The following is a 20,525-nucleotide window of genomic DNA, read 5'->3' on the forward strand; positions in this document are numbered from 1 at the left end:
TAAAAGAATCTTCTTTACCTAAATGGATTCATTAGGAACACTATAAACCACACATGCAAAGCCACTCACACTACAAGGCGCACGGTGTCACCCCCGGCCGGCAGAGGCAGGGGGTGTCAGCGGAGCAGCGGGCTGTTCCTTGCAGCCCACCACGCCGGGAAGCCCCTGCCCTGGAGGAACACAAGCCCCTGCCCGCCCACACACCTGACAGGCACCGAGCTGAGGTAGCGCGGGACGCCCTGGCTTCTCCTCCGACTACAAGAGGCACGCACAGGTCAACAGGGCCAGAGGAGCTTTTCCTCTGCGCGACCAGCACAAAGGAATTGCTTGTCCCCCTTGCCCCAGCAGCTCTTTCAGCGGAAGGGAGTTTGACGGTTTCTTCTCTCAAAACCGCAATCAGAAGCTGTACCAGAACCCCTCACTCTGTGGAGGGAGGGTCTTCAGATCACGCGTAGCAGAAAGCCGCTTTCTCCTGAGCCCATGATTACAGTTGTTCCGTTTTAGCGAAACTGGCCGCCACTGGCCTTCAATAAGGCGTCCCAGCAGCTACACACTGAAGCTTCCCAGAAAATGCCCTCTGACTCGTCACTTTGGATTTGTTCTATGGACCCAAGTCTCCCTCCACAGGGAGCTGGATGCTCTGCTGCAGAAATCAAATACAGAGCGCTGGCCTGATAGGAAGCAGCACGAATAACACACAAAGCATAGAAGGTGAGGCCAAAAACAAGACTCCTATTCTCATCCTGCAGCCAGAGACCATTCTGGGAAAGCTGTGCCAGCCTCACGCTCCACTATCTTTCTAAACAACATGAAGGCACCACAAGCCCCTACAAGCTTACAAAATTCCTCAGAGCTCTTCCACAGTGCTGAGCTGATCACACAGACCACCCTGTACAAGGGCCCTGCTTGCTCCGGAGTACGCTGACCAAGGCAGCCTTCAGCTCAAGGATTAGCTGTAAGAGTGGTGCAACCTCCCTGAAGTCAGCAGGGCCAAGGCAGCAGGTCGGAAAAGGCTGGAAAAGCAGCAAGACCTCTCACCCCCCTCGCCGGACTTGATCGACATGCAGAATTTCAAGAGGTGAAATAGCAGCACTTAAATCCTCTCTGCAGGATCTGCTCTGGTGGTGGCTTTACACAAAGTGTGTGCACGCCGCAGAACCACAGATCAAAACAGCATGAAGCCCCCGTGGCTCTGGCACAAACAGCCTGAGCGTAAACCAGTTGCTCTGGTTAAGAAAAGGTTTGTCACAAACCTGCAAATGCTGTCTGACATTTCCAAAGCTTTGATCGTGATTGCATCATTCACAATCTGATCAGAGAAAACACAGCTGCCCGTGGCTCCTGGAGGCACTCACTCCTTGGCCCAGGGCAAGAAATGCCATTATCGGCACAAGGTCCAGGTAGCAATTCCAAAGCCAGGCCTGCTCTGCAGGCAAATCTCAGATACCTGTAATGGTGAGGGTGGATATTTTACAAGGATAGTGCTATTATTGCCAAAATTCCAGGAAAAAGCAGCACAACTCCTCTCTGGCCATATTAGAATGGGCCGTACTGACACAACCGCAGCCGCACGGGGACACAGGCGGCGCAGACAGAACACAGCTTGTGCAGCCTGCCTTCCCCAAAGGCAGGGCCTGTCCAAGGAAGGACAGGCTTGCTGTTTGGCCCACGTAACAATGCTTCAAGGGAGAAACTTGAGGCAAGTAGAAACCCTGAATTCCCAAGCTTGTGGCCATCTCCCAGCTGATATCGTCAGAAAGACAAAGGGAACAAACTCGGTAAACTCTTCACCCTCCCTTCCCACTGCAGGTAAGGAGCTGGCGCTAAGCACCCCACACAGGACCCTACGGCTCTCGCCTGCTCGCCCACGACCTTCCCTTTGCTCTGAGCCGTGGTTTCCATCCTTAACGCATTCCCAATCCCTCCTGCTCCTTCTGCAAGAACAAGATTTGCTCTGCCAGCAAATACCTTTACGTGTGGTGGTTTTTTGCTCAGTGGATCATGTGGCAAAGCTGGTGCAGAAGCATCCCCCCGTTCACCTCAGAGCAACTGGCCACTTGCACAACATCCAGGGTTGCACAGACCCTGTGATGAGATCAAAGCCGATGGGGAAGGTGGAGTTTACAGAGCTGGTTGCCACACCATTTGGTCAGGCAGCTTCCAACCAATGGCCTAATTTAAAGAAGAGTGCTTAACTGGAACAGGAACAAACACCCAGCTGCAGGTTTAGAAAGAGAGCACCCTGCTATTTACAAAGGCTGTATCCACCTTTGAGGATAGATGCGCTCTGTCCACGTCTGCTGTCAAACCAGCCTGGGATCTGGAGAGGTGCTAGCGACACTTGTCCCTCCCTCGGGACTCCAAGGGGACTGTGGCAAGGCTGCTGCAAAGCCTTGTGGAACGGAGTGCTGTGACACAGGCTGCCCTCACTCAGGAGCACCAGAGAAAGGAGTCTGGCTGTATTCCATGCATGTCATAAGCAATTAGGAGTTTGATGAGCTGTGGGGGCAACGAGCCCTTCTGCACCAGCAGAGGGAAAGATGTTCTGCGGGTTTATTTGCATGCTTTCAAGGGTACCCCTTCCAACACCGCTGCTGTCCTGCCCAGCCACGCCACGTCCAAAGGGGACACGGCCCAGGTGGCCCCACGGCAAGCTCCACCACACTGCCCCACGCCGGGGGCTGCGGCGGCTGCAGCGACTGTCCCCCCTTCCCGCCACCACCGCGGGCTCGGCCCTGCACTTACCGCTCACCCGTCAGATGAGCTGCACCGCTCCTGAGGCCACCAGCGGGGCAATGGTCTTGTACCGGATCAGATGCTGCGAGCCCTCCTCCAGGTCGATGGTGTACTCTCTGTCAGAGACAGGCGGGACGTGAAGCTGCCTCTCCTATTTCACTTTAACCCACACCACTTTTGTGAAACCAACTTATTTACATGCACCGCATGGGGAAGCGCCCACCTACCTCTGCTCATCCGTCTCTGGCTCGACCAGGATGTTCTCCTGACGCTCCAACACCCTCAGGAACACAAAGGAGTCCAGGTTGGGCTTCGGAACTGCAGAAAACGGATTCAGAGAGTAAGTTCAGCACTTGCTTACGTTCCTCTGCAGGACACTGAGCTAACAGAGGGGTAGGAAGGACAGCAAACTCATGGCCAGTAAAGGGAATGCTAGACACTTCTGGTTAGATGTAGCGTGCACTGCCTCAACATAAGATAAGGCTCGATGGCAGGGGCCAGCATGACCCTCTGACAGCAGCGCCAAAGGACATCAGGCCACGTACCACAGCAGAGCAGTGTGCTACGACACTGTCATCACATCATCTTTGCTTCTACTGAGCACCAGCTGGAGGACTAGCCCTTAACGTTTCATGCTCCCCAGAGCTTTCCCCACACCCCTGCTGCTATAATTTTCAGATTACCCTGCAGTCTGGATGTACTCACCTGATTTTAGGAGAGACACTTTCTGCAGGTTGGGCGGCATGTGTTTTAGGGCCACGTTCTTCAGATAAGTCTCTGTGTTTGCCATGTACCTGAAACAAATCATTGGAGCATTTACTGATTTAATCAAATACAAATTTGCAGGGAGAGCACTGACTCAAAACGCCAGCAAGCGACATCTCCTGGGCCCAGAGGCATGGCCAGAGACAAACCTAATGGCTCACCCCAGTAACTGGCTCACAGTTACCAGAGTTATTTTATTTCACCTCTTTCCTTGTCTGTAAGGAAACCTCCTGGTAAAGCCTGTGATTCTTACTGCAAACCTGTCTAAGGCTGAACAGAACTGTTCAGCGTAACACACAGGCAAGTTCTATAACCTATAAAAAGGGAGGGTGATGCATCCAAAACCAACTCACTCTTTAGCAAAGGCAAACTCCTCTGGTGATAGAATGGAAGGCTCCCCTTCGGCTCGAGACTTCTCCTTCTCCAGAACATGGGGGAAAAACTTCTCTATCTGATATGGGAACAAAATCCCAAAGACTGTAACAGACCTCTCCCAGTAGCGCAGTGCCTACAACACCCACTCCCCAGAGGCTTCTCCTACAAGCAGCAGGCCACTGCTGTACAGGCGTAGGCGGCAGCCGCAGGCCTGCCCAGACACCTGCCCCTGAAATAACAGCGATATGGTCAGCTGGGGTCTCCAAGCTGCACAACCACAGATGTACACGGCAGGACCCAGGCAAAACATGCAAGCGTTCAATTGTGCCACCCTGAGCTTTGATGAGGTAAGAAAACGCTCGTAGCAATGCTGTGCTCCTCCTTTATCACAACAGAAAAGCGTGCCCAAGGAAGGAATTCCTTCGGGTTGCACTTCGGAGGACATGGAGAGAGCAAGTGCACTTTAACTAAGCGCCTTGCTGAAGCAGGAGGCCTCGTGTGGGTAATAATCACTCCTGAAGTCACCCTTTTTCATCCCCTGGGCAGCACGAGCAAGTATTACCTTCACAAGCCTACATCGCAAGTAGCTGCTGAGCACGTAACGGATCCTTTCAATCTCCATGCGGTGAACGCTGACCTTCAAGTCTCCTCTCTTTGCCCGTTTCAGGTTTGCCTCCTGCAAGGAAAGGCAAAGAGAAATTAAATGGTTGAAACGTCAAACAACAAGAAACAGAGAGGGAGACGGGTTTTGTGCATAGGGCCCACAAAACCAGACTGCAGCTGCTTTTGGTGACACAAAGCACACCCTTTCCTTGTATCTCTCAGTCCCCTCTCCAAGACAAGCTCAAAGAAGGTACTCGGAACAGCCGTATCTCAGTGACAGAGGAGCAGACAATCCCGGCAATCCCAGAGGGACCCAAGGCAGGCCAGGCCAGGCAAACAGGCCCTGCCTGTAGCCCCACCTTAGCCTAGCAGAACCTACCATATGGTCCAGCTGCTCCACAACACACTCAATGATCTCAGGTTTGCTCTCCAGCAGCTCCGGGGCAAACTTCTCATTCAGCCAGGCCTGAAAGAAGGTACGCTACAAGTAGAAGCGAGGAACGCACCTGCTATATGCCCCAGCCCTCAGAGAGGCCAGAAACTCAGCCCTTCCCACCTCCTCCTGCCCCACATCTCCCCCCAGAGAGCCCAGGGCCCTGCTTTCAGTCCCCCGCGGCCAGATCTCCCCAGAGACCCCAGGGTCCCGGCCCTCAGCCGCCCCACATTTCCCCCCCCCCCAGAGCCCAGGGCCCAGCTTTCAGTCCCCCACGGCCGGATCTCCCCAGAGACCCCAGGGTCCCGGCCCTCAGCCGCCCCACATTTCCCCCCACAGAGCCCAGGGTCCCGGCCCTCAGCCGCCCCACATCTCCCCCGAGCGAGCCCTGAGCTCAGCTTTCAGTCCCCCCGCCAGATCTCCCCAGAGACCCCAGGGTCCCGGCCCTCAGCCGCCCCACATTTCCCCCCCCCCCAGAGCCCAGGGCCCAGCTTTCAGTCCCCCACGGCCGGATCTCCCCAGAGACCCCAGGGTCCCGGCCCTCAGCCGCCCCACATCTCCCCCGAGCGAGCCCTGGGCCCAGCTTTCAGTCCCCCCGCCAGATCTCCCCAGAGAGCCCAGGGTCCCGGCTCTCAGCCGCTCTTCCCCAGCCCACGCTACCTGCTCCAGGCTGCGGATGAGCTGCGCCGGGGTGAGCACCAGCTCCTCGCTGTCCCCGTCCGACTCCGCCGCCGTCCCCTCACCGCTCGCCGCCGCCATCCCGCCGCCGCCTCCCGCCGCGGCCACTCCGCGCATGCGCGCACCCCCCCCCCCCCCCGCACCGCGCATGCGCCCGGCGCCGCCGCGCGCGTCCCCCGCAGCGCGCACGCGCCCCAGCCCTCAGAAAATGGCGGTCGGGAAGCAGCACAGCTCCGCCGGGGAAAGGCCGCTGAAAACAAACCTGCACTAACGGCGGACAAAGCAGCTGCGGCTGAGGAACTGATCTTGAAATGATGCTAGCTCTGTTTGTTCACAACCAAGACCTTGCTACTGCAGGAGCAAAAAATCTCGCCGAGAGTGCTCCTTTAAAAGCAGCGCTATCAAATATGACACAGACACAGTTTAAGAAAAAATTTACTAATCCATTAGTACTTCTGCCAATATCGCAACAGATGTGAAAGGCAAACACCGTTACAGTTTAGAAAAAACAAGTTTTATACAATTAAAAGTATTAAACAAACATCAAAAAAAAAAAAAGTGGCTGAGTAATAAGCCTGGAATTTCAGATCCAGTATTAGCACCTACAGTACCACCAAAGCCAAAACGCTCGATCTGTTCTGCATAAAAGTCTTCTTTTCTAAATTCTTGAATTCCTTCTACGATCGGACAATGACGCTCGGAACATAAACCAGGACATCCTTGCTTCGATAAGGGAAAAGGATATAAGAGAAAAATATTAAGCCAGCTTGGTTTGTAGGAACTTTACTTTTGCAGGTATTGCTGAGGAATGTCGATGCGTGGGGGATACTAAATAATGCACAGTTCTACTTTTCAATAGTGTGCCAGCAGACAGAATTAAGAAACCATCTTATACAACATCTAACAGTTTGTCAAATCAATGTTTTCCTATAAATTATATATAATAAATCCATAAAGAAACAGTTTTACACTTCACATTAATCAGAGTAGGGTGGGAATTGTTAAGTTTATTGGTTCAGCATCCATTTTATTGTACTTACTGTTTCATGAATGAATAGACCCCCCTCTTCTGGTGAACATTGACAGATGCAATAACAGCACAGATACAGTAGTAGAAAAAACAGCAGTATTAAAGTCCAGCTATTCCTCCCCCTTCTAGGAACAACCAAAACATGAAAACAAACAACACTTTGCCTTCTGGTTTTCCACAAGAATCAGCACAGGAAACGCAAAACGCTCGTTGCCTCGAGTCCCTTCTCGCCAGGCAGAGGCACTGTGTATCCCCTCGCTCCAATACTGAACTGGAGGGAAGGCCTCGTTTCTGGAAAATTCCCAACTCGACTTGTAGCTTTCCAAAGCCCGACTGGTGTACAGAAGGGTTTAAGAACTAGGGAGGAACAGCACTGCACTTACGTGACTAAAACTAGACTTCCGCTGGGCTAAGTGCTCCATTTCTTTCAGAAGAGTACGTAGCTTTACCACTTCTGCTTTTTCTTGGGAAAAAAAAACAAACCACAACTAAAAAGTGATCTCATTGCTTAAAAGTTTGCCACAAAATGGATGCTGACCAGCTAGGTCACCCCACGTGGAGCAGTTTTAGGAAGTTAGTCCTTGTAGTAGATGGCACTGTGGATCTGGCAGCAGAGAAAGGAATGATGCTCTAAAGTAGGAGGTAGGGGAACTTTGATACAGCAAGTCCACTGTTGAGCTATCTGCTAGGAAAAAAGTTTCATATTATTAGAAACTATTATAAATAAAACCAACAAAACCTTACACAAACATTTACATAGCTGTATTTTGTTCTCTTAGGAGGGATGTAGCAGGAAAGGTAGGGTTACCACGTGCTGTGGTGAGTAGCCAACGCTCTGGATTCCACTCATCTAACAAGAAATAAAGGCTTGACGACTTTGTTTCTTTCTGCACGACAGGCACAAATATTTCCAATCTCTCTTCTGCACACACTGCCAACAACCTAGACTTAGACTACCATCAACCTAGACTTAGACTACCATCCCAGGATCTGCAGAGTACCTAAGACAAGGGAGCCAGTTCAAATCGGAGCTTTTCAAAAGCAAAGCTTAATGAAAGTTCAACAGGTATTTTGAAAACCCAGGGACAGTAATTTTGCAGTTCTGTACTGCATGCAATTAGCATGATCCTTTATTTCAGCCTCTCTCTTTCAAGTACCCTGCGCACTCTTTTCACTTTGCGACTCTGCCACGCAATATCATGAAAGCTAAGTGCCTTTCAGCAACTTTTTCCAGTTAAAGCTACCAAAGCTACAGGTTGCTGGACGCTCTTAACTGAAAGCATCACGAGTAAAGATACCAAAGTGAGAACTGGGACAGCGTCCAGCTGAAAAACTGCAACAAAGAGTTTCTGTATGCTAGAATACACTCAGGGACAGAGTCGTGCAAAGATTTTTCCACTTAAAACTACTGGGTAGGGTAAGACCTCAAATACAGCAGCAGATCTCAGAGTTCCTCTGAATTTACACAGATGTTGCAGCGACCATTAGAAGTCCTAATATACGCCACCTATTCCTAGCCAGAGTCATATCCTCTACCGCTCTACAGGATAGAAAGACAGTCCGCGTTTTGTAGAGCCCACGTAGGCCGAATTCATGAACGCATCATCCAGGACAGCGCGCGGGCTCCAAACGACCAGGTTACAGCTGAGGAGGTGAATACCTAAGAAAGCTCCGGTTCCAGACCAGGCTTACTTGGGTACTCATTCTGCTTTCAAAACAGATGTTTACCGACCACAGTTATTTGCAATTCATCAGACTATCCAGAACTTCACGATATAAGTCCTTCTTCATTTTAGAAATTTCAGTTGTTTGAACACTGACAGAACTAGCTTTTATGTAATTGCTCAAAACCCACATCACCTCCGAAAACATTCTGCAATAATTGCTGTGAAATGAGTCACGACAAATGGCTTGTGCCAAATATATGCAGATGCAGCTGATTGATAAAACACAAACTTATTCCAACAGCAGAACACAAGTGCTATGCAATACAACAGATCCCCAAGTGCTAATAACCAGATAAAGACGGATATTTTGAGACAGAACCGGCATCTACAAGCGATGCCAAGTTGACAAGCCAGAGTTGTTTAGAAACAGGTATGCGTCAGCAAGCACCTTCACCGTTTTGCTTTACCAGAACTTCTTGTCATGGTTTGCTCCAGCTTGCAGCAGATTAATCTGGTTTATATGCACTGGAAATATGGGTCAATTATAAGCAGACCACCAAAAGAGAAATCCTACAGGTGCGTAGCAGAAGCAGGTTAGAAAAAGCACTGAAATAATTTAGTAATGCTACCGAGTAAGTTACTTGCATTTTCCCTTTAGGCTGTATAAGATTTGACTCTTAGAATACGCCATATTCCAAGACTCGAGCAGCAGATAACTGTATTTATACAGCATCTTATCAAATGTTTCTGAGCAGAAGAGGCTTGGAAGAATCCCACCACTCGGCACATGAAACCGGAGTGGGACCCCAGGCAACAGCAGTTCTCTGTTCAGTCCCTTCTGGAACAGAAAAGCTGCCCTTCAGCCATGTATAGAAGTGAATCTTCTACATACTTAGAACCAAGAAGGTAAAATGCAATTGCTCACATTCTGGGGCGAATAATATTGACTTCTAGGCAAAATACAAGGGGATCCTTAACATACTGTGCTTATAACCTCGATATCACAAGTGCTCGAAACATGAAAGCTTTTCAAACAGCCCCTGCTCTGAGGTACCACGGAAAACACCCAAAAGGAAAAGCCACATCGTTCACAGCAGTACGGGAGGGGCAGGCGCTAGTACAGCGCCATCAGCGACTTCTCTTGAACACTTCTCTCTTACACTATTAGTCTGAAAAACATTTGGAGATGCAAAATAAGCATTTACATAGGGACCTATTTTAAAGTCTAGCTTTAAGGATTAGTCTTAAATTTGTCTGCTCAGAACCTTATGACAGAAAAACTTCAAGAGAACGAAAAAAGATTTTTATCCACAGAACAGGGAACAATTAATACAGGTTTAACGCATGTTTACACAATCAAGACCTGAAATTCTCTAAAGGTAAATCCGGTACCATCTGATCTGTCTTAACATTCAGCGGCATAATGCCAAGTATTGATATTTCTACTTATTCAGAAAGCCTAGTCCACACAAGATATATGTGAACAGCCTTTGATTACACACAGTGGTGGGATAAATACTCTGTCTCAGTGTAACAGAATCTACCCCTCTGAGCATAGAAAACAGGTTGAGATTGATCTAGTATAAGGTTACCATGTACCTGAGACTCCGCAGTTTTATCTTCCGCTGGTCATACCTCTGTCTTCATAAATGGTAATTTCAATCTGCACAGAAAAGCCGTTAGGGAAACATACTATAAAAAGATTCTGAAAGTGACAAAAGAAAAAGCGGAACACCATGAAGATATCAGAACCTTTGATCTTTCTGCTTCATTCCTGCTGTTTCAGGCTAGTTTCACAGCTGCAAAGCAAACGGAACAGCCCACATAAGAGACGCCCTGTCAGGGGAGATCAGTGGTCGACCCAGCCCAGGACTGTCCTGACGAGAACGCAAGGTGCTGTGCGTGGAAGGTTTGGGAGCCCTCCCACCTTCTGTTAAATTTCAGGAAAGGCTACGCACTAGACAAAAGTTAACACTTCTACAGTTCAGCTACTAAGTCACTAGCCAAACTGAAAATGCTTTTACTCAAGTGGAATGTTGGCGTTTTTTTGGGTTGTTTTTATTTTTATTTTTTTCGTTTTTTTTTCCAGGAGGTGCATGCATAGAAAAATGTGGAAAACGTCATGTAGGTGACAGCTATAAGCTATTTAGACAAATACACAGATAACCCAACTGCAAGGAATTAGCCTTAGCATGCATTTAATTGGCATTCTGTGTTTCAAGTTGCTTCGGTTTCAATATTCTCAAAAAATAAAACGTGTTACTCATTCTACCCCTGGATTTGCTATGTGGCGCCTTTACAACTACCAAGGTGATAACCAGATAAAATGCCTACAGTGTGGTTCAAGAGTTGAAGAAAAAAGGTTAAAATAAGCCATGCTGGAACCAAGAGCAAGTGCTAGGCTGGAATCAACTTACAGGGATGTCGTATGGCGAGATCTTCACCAGAGTCTGAGCTGAGGGTTGCAAATTAAACCACAGCCATCTCTTGCTTTCATGTAATCAATTTCTATCCTACCAAGTTGGTCACTTTTTTCCAATCAACAAATTGCGTTTTGAGAGGCCACTGAAATAGAGGAAGCATCTGAAGTGTTGGAAGTACTCTGTTTATACATACTGTGTTTTCAAGGAAGTCTCGAAGGACGGATTCCAATACTGTGTTTTCCTCGTCTTTTGATGTGACAGACCTTAACGTACTAAAATCTGACCAGGGAACAGTACACAACGGAGGGTAACAAGACTAATCACGTATTCTGCCCTATCACAGATCAAGCACGACCAGAGGGTGCCGCACTGAGATAGAGGTAGCACATCACGATGGACAAACCAGGAGACAACCTAAGAAGCCACAGAAGGATACAACTCTTAGTCCTCTTTCAATGGGGTCTGTCAGAAGGAGGCCCTGAGGAGCATAGATCTTCTCATTCTGTTCCTGAATGAACTTGGCAATTTTCTTTAGAACCTGGTAAGAGAACAGCACAGAAGTCACAGTCCCATAATCAGGTTTCCCTACATCAGAGTCAGAGCCTCGGCAATATCACAGATGTAGCAACGTTAGGAGAGCCTAGCACAAAACTAGAGACAGAACTTGCGCGATCCCTGTGAAATACAAGCTGTCATTACGTTACTCAAATTGACTAACAGAGACAAGTCCATCTGATGGATACGTGAAATCACTCTGCAGGAAGACCCAGAGTCCACGTGGAAGTTGTAGGACAACGGTGCAAGTCACAGAAACCCTACCAAGAAATGTCTTTGACTGCAGTCTGTGGCACACACTGCCTTCCAAGGGGCAAGGTAAACAAAAGAAGCGCACCTTTTCATAATGCGTTTCCATGCACAAGAAGATGGTATAGGCAGTCAGACAGGCGAGACACCCTTCAAGGTAAGACTGGCCCCCAAGCTTTTCAGCTTCTGCATAGAGGTTATTCAGCGTTCGGACAGTCTCTTCAAACTGCTGCCTGTCGATCTGCAAGAGAAGTCAAGTTTAGCCGTCACGCCCCGCACATCTCAGAACTCAACGATATCTTCGGATATCTACCTTCATTTATTGCTTATTTGCACTTCCACGCTTTGCAGCCACTGTGTTTAGAGCCAAAGTCTGAAGGACACTTTGAGTTACAGACCTGTAGTTCTCTGTTAAACGTCTGCCAAGAGATTAGACCAAGTCTGAATTCCAATACAGCGTGAACACAAAACAAGTAACCCAACTAAACCAGTGTGCAATTCAATTAGGGGAAAAAAAAAAAAAAAAGGTTAATTCACACACAAAGAGATCTGCTAAATTAAAAAGAGCAGTTAGGGAGTATACTGACAGAGCTAACTCTTAATATCAGGAATGCCTTGCTCCTGCTGCAGCGCTGGCCAAACAAGCTCTCAATAAAACAAAACAAAACAAAGAAACGGGGAAGAGAAGAAAAGCGCAGTGAGAAAAAGAAAAGGCGTTAGCAAAGAGTGTTTGTTTTGCTATCGGTTGAAGCTATTACATCTGACAGCATCAAACAAAACGCAAGTACTTGAGACAGCACTTGTGAGGCCACTGGACAGGCTCGGCAGAACTGGCTGGTCTCCACAAGAGAGGACAGCCTCGACGCAGCACAGCACAACAACGCACGCTTTATCCTCACCGACATAATGAACACATTCTGTTTTACTGCTGCAAAAGACAGCTGCCTTCCTCAGGATTAAAGCAAGCACAAAACACCAGCATTTCATAAACACCAAAGAGAAGCATTTTTAACTGTTTTTCAGGTGGCTTTTCACCGCAAATTGAAAGTATTTTCTAACCACAATCGATCAGAAATGATATCTGGACAACAAACAACGCTTTTATGTGAAAAATAAACAATATCGAAAGGAGGATATGCCTTTAAACTATGAAATCATGCCTCTCTCACACTATGCATAGGGTCGTAATACAGAGAGGGTTAGACAGCGCTAGCGTTCTTAAACTTAAGGACAGATATGAGACCTTAGCACAGCACCCCCGGGGTGCGGCGGGGGGGAACGGGTGCCAGGGGAGGGCCGCGGGGAGAACCCCCGCCTCCCTCCCGCACCCGGGAGGCCGCCTCTGGTGGACGGAGCGGAGGTTTGGGCAAGAGAGGCTCCAGAACGACGCAGAGCGGGCTCACGGCCGCGCCGGTCTGTCAGGCCACCCGTGAACGCCACCCGGCCGCCACCCAGGCAGGGCCCGGCCCTTCCCCGCCGCGCAGCGGGCTCGAAAGCGGCGAGGCGGGCGGCGGGGCTCGGCCCCGGGCTGCCCGGCGGGGCTGGGAGCAGGCCCGCCCCGCCTTACCCTGTTCTCCAGCTCGGCCGGGAACTTGCTCTGGAACTGGCACCGCGTCCCGCCGCTGTAGTCGCGCTGGATGAACACCTTGCCCGACACGGGCGCCTGCTGCGGCCTCATCGCGCCGCCGCCGCCACTCGCGGCCGCCGCCGCCGCCCGCTCCGCTCCGCTCCACCGGCCGCCGACCGCTCACTTACGGCTGTCGCAAAAACGTCGGGACAACTCCGGGCAGGGAAAGGGCAGAAGTGCCGTCTGTGCGAGTGCGCAGGCGCGCAGCCGCCTGCCTCCCATTGGACGCTCCTCCGGGAGTGGGCGGGGCGCCGGCCGCGGCCTCCCCGTCCCGCCCACGGCGGCGGCCGCGGCGGCCGAACGCTACGAAATAGTGCGAAATAGTGCGAAATACTGTGAAAATACGGCGAAAATGCCCGCTCCCTCCGCCTGTGCCGCCCCGGGGGTTGATTTCGTGTTTCCTTAGGAATCGGAGCCGGGGGGAGCCGCGCGGCACCCACGGCAGCTTTCTTCCCAGCTGATTTTGCTGATAAACCTTTCCAGGCCTTCACCTTTGGCCTTGGGAGTCCTGCTTCGGCAAGGCATAAGCAAGGTCAAAGATCATTTAGTTTAAGGAAAAACTGAAAGCCTTTCTCTACCCAAACCAGGCGAGCGGCAAGGGAAGTTCCTGACACCCTTCAAACCAGAATTCTGAGCCTTGGCCGCGCGCCCCGTGGTATGGGGGTGGTGGGGAAACAGCCCGGTGTGCGGCTGGGCTGGGTGGCCCCCTTCCTGATCACAGAATCATGGAATCGTTAAGGTTGGAAAAGACCCTTAAGATCATCGAGTCCAGCCGTTAACCCAGCACTGCCAAGCCCACCACTAAACCATGTCCCTCAGCACCACATCTCCCCGGCTTTTAAATCCCCCCAGGGATGGGGACTCAGCCCCTGCCCTGGGCAGCCTGGGCCAGGCCCTGACAGCCCTTTCGGTGAAGAAGTTTTTCCCCATACCCAACCCAACCCTGCCCTGGCGCAGCTTGAGGCCGTTCCCTCTCGTCCCATCGCTTGTTCCTGGGGAGCAGAGACCGACCCCCCCGGCTCCAGCCTCCTTTCAGGCCGTTGCAGAGAGCGAGGAGGGCTCCCCTCAGCCTCCTCTTCTCCAGGCTGAGCCCCCCCAGCTCCCCCAGCCGCTCCTCCCCAGCCTTGTGCTCCAGCCCCTGCCCCAGCCTCGCTGCCCTGCTCTGGCCACGCTCCAGCCCCTCCATGGCCGCCTTGGGGTGCGGGGCCCAGCGCTGAGCACAGCATTCGAGGGGCGGCCTCACCAGTGCCCAGCACAGGGGCACCATCACCTCCCTGCTCCTGCTGGCCACACCAGTCCTGATACAAGCCAGGATGCCACTGGCCCTCTTGGCCACCTGGGCACCCTGCTGGCTCGTGTTCAGCGGCTGTCGACCAGCACCCCCAGGCCCTTTCCCGCCGGGCAGCTCCCAGCCGCTCCTCCCCACGCCTGCAGCGGTGCCTGGGGTTGCTGTGCCCCCAGGGCAGGACCCGGCCCTGAGCCTTGCTGACCCTCACCCAGTGCAGAGCCTCCTGCCCTCCAGCAGATCAACGCTCCCCCCGACTTGGTGTCCTCTGCGAACTGACTGGGGGTGCACTCGATCCCCAAGCCCAGATCATTGATAAAGACATTAAACAGGACTGGCCCCAACACTGAGCCCTGGGGAACACCACTGGTGACCGGCCACCAGCTGGATTTAACTCCAGTCACCACCACTCTCTGGGCCCGGCCGTCCAGCCAGGCTTTTACCCAGCAAAGCATATGCCCGTCCAAGCCATGAGCAGCCAGTTTCTCCAGGACAAACTGTAGGAAACGGTGTCAAAGGCCTTACTAAAGTCCAGGTAATTGAGGTGATCCTTGCACCCCGCAGAAGCAGCCTGCCACCCCAAGCCTGTGTCATACCCAGCCCTGCAAGCTGCTTTGTCCTGCCTGGGGACTACATGGGACAGGGCTGGACTCATGGATCCGAGGTGCTGAGCAGCAAGACGGGGACTCCGTGAGCAGCACCCCTCTGCTGAGGTCTTTTCCCTCTGCGTGTAGAGCATTGCATTGCTGAGCAGCTTCAGAGCCGCAGCGATGGGCTTGAAAGGGCAGCGTACGCTTTCCAGAGCCTTTGGGAGCCCAGCGGGGTGTGTTGTGGGCAGCAGGACGTTAAATTTGCAGAGATGGTTTAGTTTGGGAATTCTATAGACAGTGAGAAAATTCACGTGTTGCAGCTAAACAGCCTCTGGATCTAATGACATTATTTAAAAACATTTTAAATGCACAACAACATAAGGCAAAGGTGAACCTCCTCAGGAGGTGGACTACTTCTGTCCCGTATAACAAGTGCCATGGCCTCCGCAAAACCCCTGAAAAATGACAGCACCCTTTCAGCTAATTCAGAAACCAGGGGAACTGGAGAATGATACAACTAATTGAAGATTTCTGAGGTCTCTATGGCAAGCTGTGCCGACGGGATTAAAAGAAAAAAGCAGACACTAATTATGGGCACAATTACTGAGCCTGGGCTGCAGCACAGCCCTCAGCGAGTATTTTCTGAGGTCACACAGAGGTACTAGGAGCAGGCCGTTCTGCAAAAGCCGTCAGGAGTTGTTTAGTGTATGTCTGCGTTAATTAATGAAGTACTTCACAGAAGCACTGCAGGAGCTTGAAGTCCAGGGGCAGCAAAGTCTTACAAACGCACCATCAGCCAGAGTGAGGAAACATGTCTTGGTCGGATCCTCCCTGTGTCATCCTTGTTCCTAATTCTGTGACTTGCGCAAATGAGGCTGATCTCTTGCTTTCAGCATTCCTGAGAGTCTGTTTCTTCTCTGGAAGTTGGGAAATCATAGATGATTGGAAGACACTGTTCCAAGGTTCAGAAGTTAGCTAATCAGTGACATGTTTATTTAAACAATTATTGGAAACCATCACTTGGTGAACAAAAAGCAAAGGGAAGCAAAGCATTTGGGACACTCAGTCTCATTATTTGCTTACTGCAGCTGCTCCTTCTCAGTCCGCTGAAGCTTCCACTTGGAAGATGATACACAGGGGAAGAGTTCCCAGGCATCCCAAGGAGGAATGACCGCAAGTGCAGACATGGGCCACGCTCCGTCTCTACCGGGTCAGTCTCGGAGCAGACCGGAGGGCCTGACCTGCTTCCCATGAAGCCAGGCTGCTGTGCCGGATGGGGAGGTGTCCCCAGACCTCAGCGAGGGTCACGGAGCGAGGACACGCTGCCAGGCCGTGTGCCACGGCTGTGCGGGACCTGCCGGGACGCTGTGCGGGACCTGCCGGGAGGCTGTGCGGTGAGGTGGGGGGTGCGGGGCTCGCTGGCGGCAGGACCGAGCCAGGCTGCGGAGCATCCCCAGCGGGCTGCTCAGACACTGCTCTGCCGGCGTTTGTCCACCTCTCCATGGAGGCAAACTCCCTTGCTGCCTCGGCGGGCGTTACCTGAAAATTGTCTCGCTTCGAATCACAGTGGGACTTGCAGAGTGCTAGCGGGCGTGGGAATCCTGCCTTTCTGGAGCCAAAGCTGTAGGGGAAGAAAGGGATGTGCGTGGGTGTCTTCCTTTGTCCAAGCGCCAAAAAGAAACCGATGCCCACGTTCTCCCTCGCTGAGCAGCACGGCTTTCGCCCGTCACTCTGTGGTGAAGTCTGTGGGTCACAGGCTCACCGTCTGTGCCCTTCACGCCCTTCACGCCCTTCCTGCGGTTTGTACAAGTTACTTCTTCTCCCTAAATGTCTTTTCTCTTTCAGGAGGACGACAAAATTCCCAGCCCTGGAGCAGTAACCCTGAGCGAAGCGAGAAAGCTGCGAACCCCGGGGATCTCTCGGCTCGCAGGCTGTCTCAGTCCTCACACAGCTTCGCCCCAGTGCTCCCAGTGTCCGGCTGCCTTGGGGCTGGCACGTAAGGAAGAGGGGAGCCAAGGTCTCTCTGATGTCCAGGGCTCTCGTAAGCCACAGCACTGCTCTGCCTGCTCCTTCTCACAGCAGTGCTACCGGCTGCCGAGCAAGAGAGAGACGTGCCTGTGCCTGGTAAGGGACGGGGCACACCTCCAGAGCGAAGCTTTTGGGCAAAGCCAGGGAGCAAGGCCTGGGAGAAAAGACATCATTTTACTGGTTAAATCAGTCTTCTGTTTTACCTCCAAAACTCTTGTTGTCTCAGCTGATGGGAGCTCTGTTATATTAACAGAGTGTGGGTCTGAAATTGTTACAAATCGGGAAATAAATAAACCACGTCCTATGTTTCAAAACTTGCTTGTGAGCCCCTCTGAGCACGCGTACGTGAGAGGTGCATTCGGAGGCAACCCAGCCTGCACGGGTCCCGCAGCGGGGCAGGCATGGAGCGCGTTCTGCCAGCCTGGACTGAGGTGAGCCCGGATTTTATCAGGAATTGCTGGTGCACTTGTTGGCACATCTGCAAATGTGCAGGGAGCCAAGTGCCACAAATGCAAAAATGAGCTGACCCACCTCTCTTGAGGAAATGCGCTGTCTTCGGGAGTTCTTGGCATCATCCTGTTTAAAGCACTTTCTGTTTTTTTTCTGAATCCTTTTCATTCTTGCTGAGAAAAGGATTATGAAATTTTACAATGCAGTAATAAACTATTATTATTTATTAAATAAGAAGGCCCTGTAAAAAATAGAAGGAGAATTCAATCCAGATGCTATCTGTTGCAAGGGCATTTGAAATTCCAGATGTTGGTAGTAAAATGTGGTCTCTAATTCATGCTCTTAGAGACAGAAAATGCTCCTGGCTGGGTAACCTGGCCCTGCTTAGTGCGGCCGTGTGTTTTTCCACAGGCCAGCCTGTGTTTAGGAGCAGCCGCAGTATCTAACCGTAGGGTTCAACTTTCTCCCTTTGCTGAACATACTTTTGTGCATTTTTATGGCTAAGAGCGAGATTGGAAGCACATCAGATCAATGTTGTACTTGTTTTATGAAGGTAATAAACCAACGGCTTGCGGAGCGGGGCAGCCGGGTGCGCCGCGGAGCAAAGGGCTCGGGAGCCCTTGGGTGCAGGCACTTGCACAGATGCCAGTGGCCAGTGTCGGAAGAAGAATAACGGCAGCACGTTCAGGGCGCTTCTGTCCCCCGCTATTCGCCGCCTGTTTCCTTTGTATGCCTCAAGCGAGCCTTTTTCTGGAGGTGCCATTTCATGTTTGGTACGACCACTGGTGCTCTGGCAGCCCAGAGGGATGCTGACGCCTTTTCAGTCCCGGACCAGCCGAAACGTCTCTCCCCCCACGGTGTGAGATGGCCTTTCCTGGTTCAGGGTCGCAGACCTCAACACGGCTGCGACAAGAAAATCATTTGATCATATTTACCTTCAGTGACGGTGGCCTCTCAGCTCTGCAACTGGTTGGAAAAGGTTCACCCAGCCCCGACTTTTGTCTGTGGCTTTATCTCTAGCTGTAGCTGCTGTAAATCATCCCCAGGGTAAGGGGCGAGCAGCCCAGAGAGCGCGGGTTTGCTAAGGACAGGGGAAGGCAGGTGCGGTGGTGCAGGTGGGTGCAGCCCGTGGCTGTTGTAGGCGACTGCCTGACGAGAAAAGACCAGCGTGGAGCATCGGCAGTGCCAGCTCAGAGCATTTTGATGATGTGGGGAACAACAGATAATGGGTCTCTCTGGGTGTGGAGGCTACGGAGACCCCAGACATCAGACCTGGGCTAACCAGGACTAACTTCATGTCCTGTCAACACAGATGGATTTTGTCCTTGCTGTGTGTCCCCTAGTGCCACCCCTGAACGGAGGCCGCAGCCGTGCCACGATGCGCAGGGAACTGACAGCTTCCCTGGCCGTCTTCTGGTTTTTCATGCCTGCCAAGAATCGCTTTGCCTTCCCGCAGGATTTATGTAAACTGGTTACAAATTTGGACGCGTAGTAACGGTAAATCTCAGGTTACACGAGTTCAGCTTTTGCCCGCAGGACCCCGGCACCTCAGCTTGTATTCATTGTTTAAAAACACAGCACAGCAGCGGGAGAAAGTGTGCTGCAACCCAAGGTGAATATGTGCCGGGCTTTCTTACATTCATGGGGAGGCAGGGCTGTAAATGGCCTTGAGCCATCGTCCGCATCCCTTCTAGGAGGATAAACCTCCGAACACCAGGAGAGGAGGGAGCAGGAGGGGGCTGTGCTTCGGCCGTGTGCTGGGAGCTGGGTTTGCGGTGCCGGGGACTGGAGAGAGGGGCAGACAATTCGGGCTGCCTGTGGGCATCCCCTTGGGAGCTTCAGTTCCTTTAAACTCCCCAACGTGCAGCTGCTGTTTCTTAACTTTGTGCTGGAGGTATCAGGGGAGCTGGATGCCTGAGTGCTTGCACGTTGGCTGCACGATAGCTGTACAATTAGGAAGGTCCAGACCGGCACTCCTGAGGCCCGTGGGAGTTTTCCTGGGACCCCGAGACCCTGCACCGGGGCACTCCAAGGGAGACACGTTGAGCACAGACCCGGTGGTGTGCGGATCCGATGGCAGCGTGTCCGCAGCTCTCCCTACCGGGCAGCCGTGGTTTGATTTCAGAGCAGAGTTCCTACCGAGAGGGACTTCTCCGCACAGTAATTGGAAAATGCGAATGCCTAATGCCCACCCTCCAGGGAATCCCTCTTCAAAGCCCTGGTGGGGCTGCGGCACTGAGTCCCCTGGGGAAGCTGCAGCTCTGCGGGGGAATCGCCCTCCTAAAGATCACACAGAGTGTCTTTTAAGTGGAAATGACTGTTTTTTTCACAATTAGGTGGAGCAGAAATAATTAAGCAGGGCCACAACCATGGTTATCTTGTACTTGATTGCCAGAGTTGAGTCTGGCAGGGATTACTTCATTGTGCTCTTCTGCTAGTTTTTCATTTTCTTTTGCTAAAAAGCTGATAATGCTGCTCCTCCCATCACAAGGGATCTAGAAATCCGTTTTCAGAAGAGCTGCTCTTGCACCCCAAGGCGGTCTGTGGAGTTTGTGGGCCAATAAATCCCAGGAGTGGCTGCAAGGCTCAACGGAGAATATACAGCGGGGTGGCAGGCTGGGCCTGTGGGTGGCTGGGCGCCCGTGGAAAGGAAGCAGCACGACACCATTTGAAAGACACCTTTTTCTGTTTGCATTTAACCTTCGTCTTTTTGCTCTTGAAGTGGAAACTGCTCTAACTCATCTGGGAGGCTGGGAAAGCTACCGGGAGGGGATGTATCCAGCAAAGGTGGGTATCGCCATCCCTCTCCGGTCATATGCTGAGCACGGCTTGAGAGAGCTGGGGGGCTCAGCCTGGGAGTTTCTAAGACTTCCATGAACCCTACGTTTTTAGCATTTGCAATTCCCTTTGCACATTGGCCGAGCCGGGCTGCTTCATTCACATCACACCGGAGCCTGCTGCAGCATTGTCCTTCCTCTGCAAGAAGACTTTTCATGGCCAAGATGAATTCCATGCCAGTGGAGCAGCAAGA

The 20,525-nt window shown here is 51.7% G+C and overlaps 2 protein-coding genes across 3 annotated transcripts; both read right to left on the minus strand.

Annotated features, from left to right (window-relative positions):
• Nucleotides 1-2,755: 2,755 nt before the first annotated feature.
• LOC309601596 (DNA replication complex GINS protein SLD5-like) lies at nucleotides 2,756-5,683 on the minus strand (the record flags this gene model as incomplete). Its single annotated transcript, XM_082334700.1, has 7 exons — nucleotides 5,573-5,683; nucleotides 4,859-4,945; nucleotides 4,439-4,552; nucleotides 3,855-3,952; nucleotides 3,442-3,530; nucleotides 2,964-3,054; nucleotides 2,756-2,852 (listed from the first exon to the last, which is right to left on the minus strand). Exons 1-7 carry the CDS (start codon nucleotides 5,669-5,671, stop codon nucleotides 2,756-2,758), a joined length of 675 nt encoding a protein of 224 aa, XP_082190826.1. The 5' UTR covers nucleotides 5,672-5,683.
• Nucleotides 5,684-5,953: 270 nt separating this feature from the next.
• Nucleotides 5,954-13,259, minus strand: LOC309601858 (golgin subfamily A member 7). Of its 2 annotated transcripts, none has more exons than XM_082335064.1 (5): nucleotides 13,082-13,259; nucleotides 11,603-11,755; nucleotides 11,147-11,248; nucleotides 9,887-9,950; nucleotides 5,954-7,305 (listed from the first exon to the last, which is right to left on the minus strand). In XM_082335064.1, exons 1-4 carry the CDS (start codon nucleotides 13,190-13,192, stop codon nucleotides 9,903-9,905), a joined length of 414 nt encoding a protein of 137 aa, XP_082191190.1. In that variant the 5' UTR covers nucleotides 13,193-13,259; the 3' UTR covers nucleotides 5,954-7,305; nucleotides 9,887-9,902. The 2 variants fall into 2 exon arrangements, with proteins under 2 accessions (XP_082191190.1, XP_082191189.1); XM_082335063.1 differs by having other exon boundaries at nucleotides 5,963-7,302.
• Nucleotides 13,260-20,525: the final 7,266 nt, after the last annotated feature.

The sequence above is a fragment of the Platalea leucorodia genome (genome assembly GCF_965183815.1).
Source record: "Platalea leucorodia genome assembly, chromosome: W".
Lineage (NCBI taxonomy): Eukaryota > Metazoa > Chordata > Aves > Pelecaniformes > Threskiornithidae > Platalea > Platalea leucorodia.

Coding starts and splice junctions, on each gene's coding strand:
- LOC309601858 (XM_082335064.1), bottom strand. CDS start 13,192: ATGAGGCCGCAGCAGGCGCCCGTGTCGGGCAAGGTGTTCATCCAGCGC. Junction 11,756..13,081: donor CGGCCGAGCTGGAGAACAGG/GTAAGGCGGGGC, acceptor CTTCTCTTGCAG/ATCGACAGGCAGCAGTTTGA. Junction 9,951..11,146: donor TTGAAAGAGGACTAAGAGTT/GTATCCTTCTGT, acceptor TTTTCTGTGCAG/ATTGAAATTACCATTTATGA.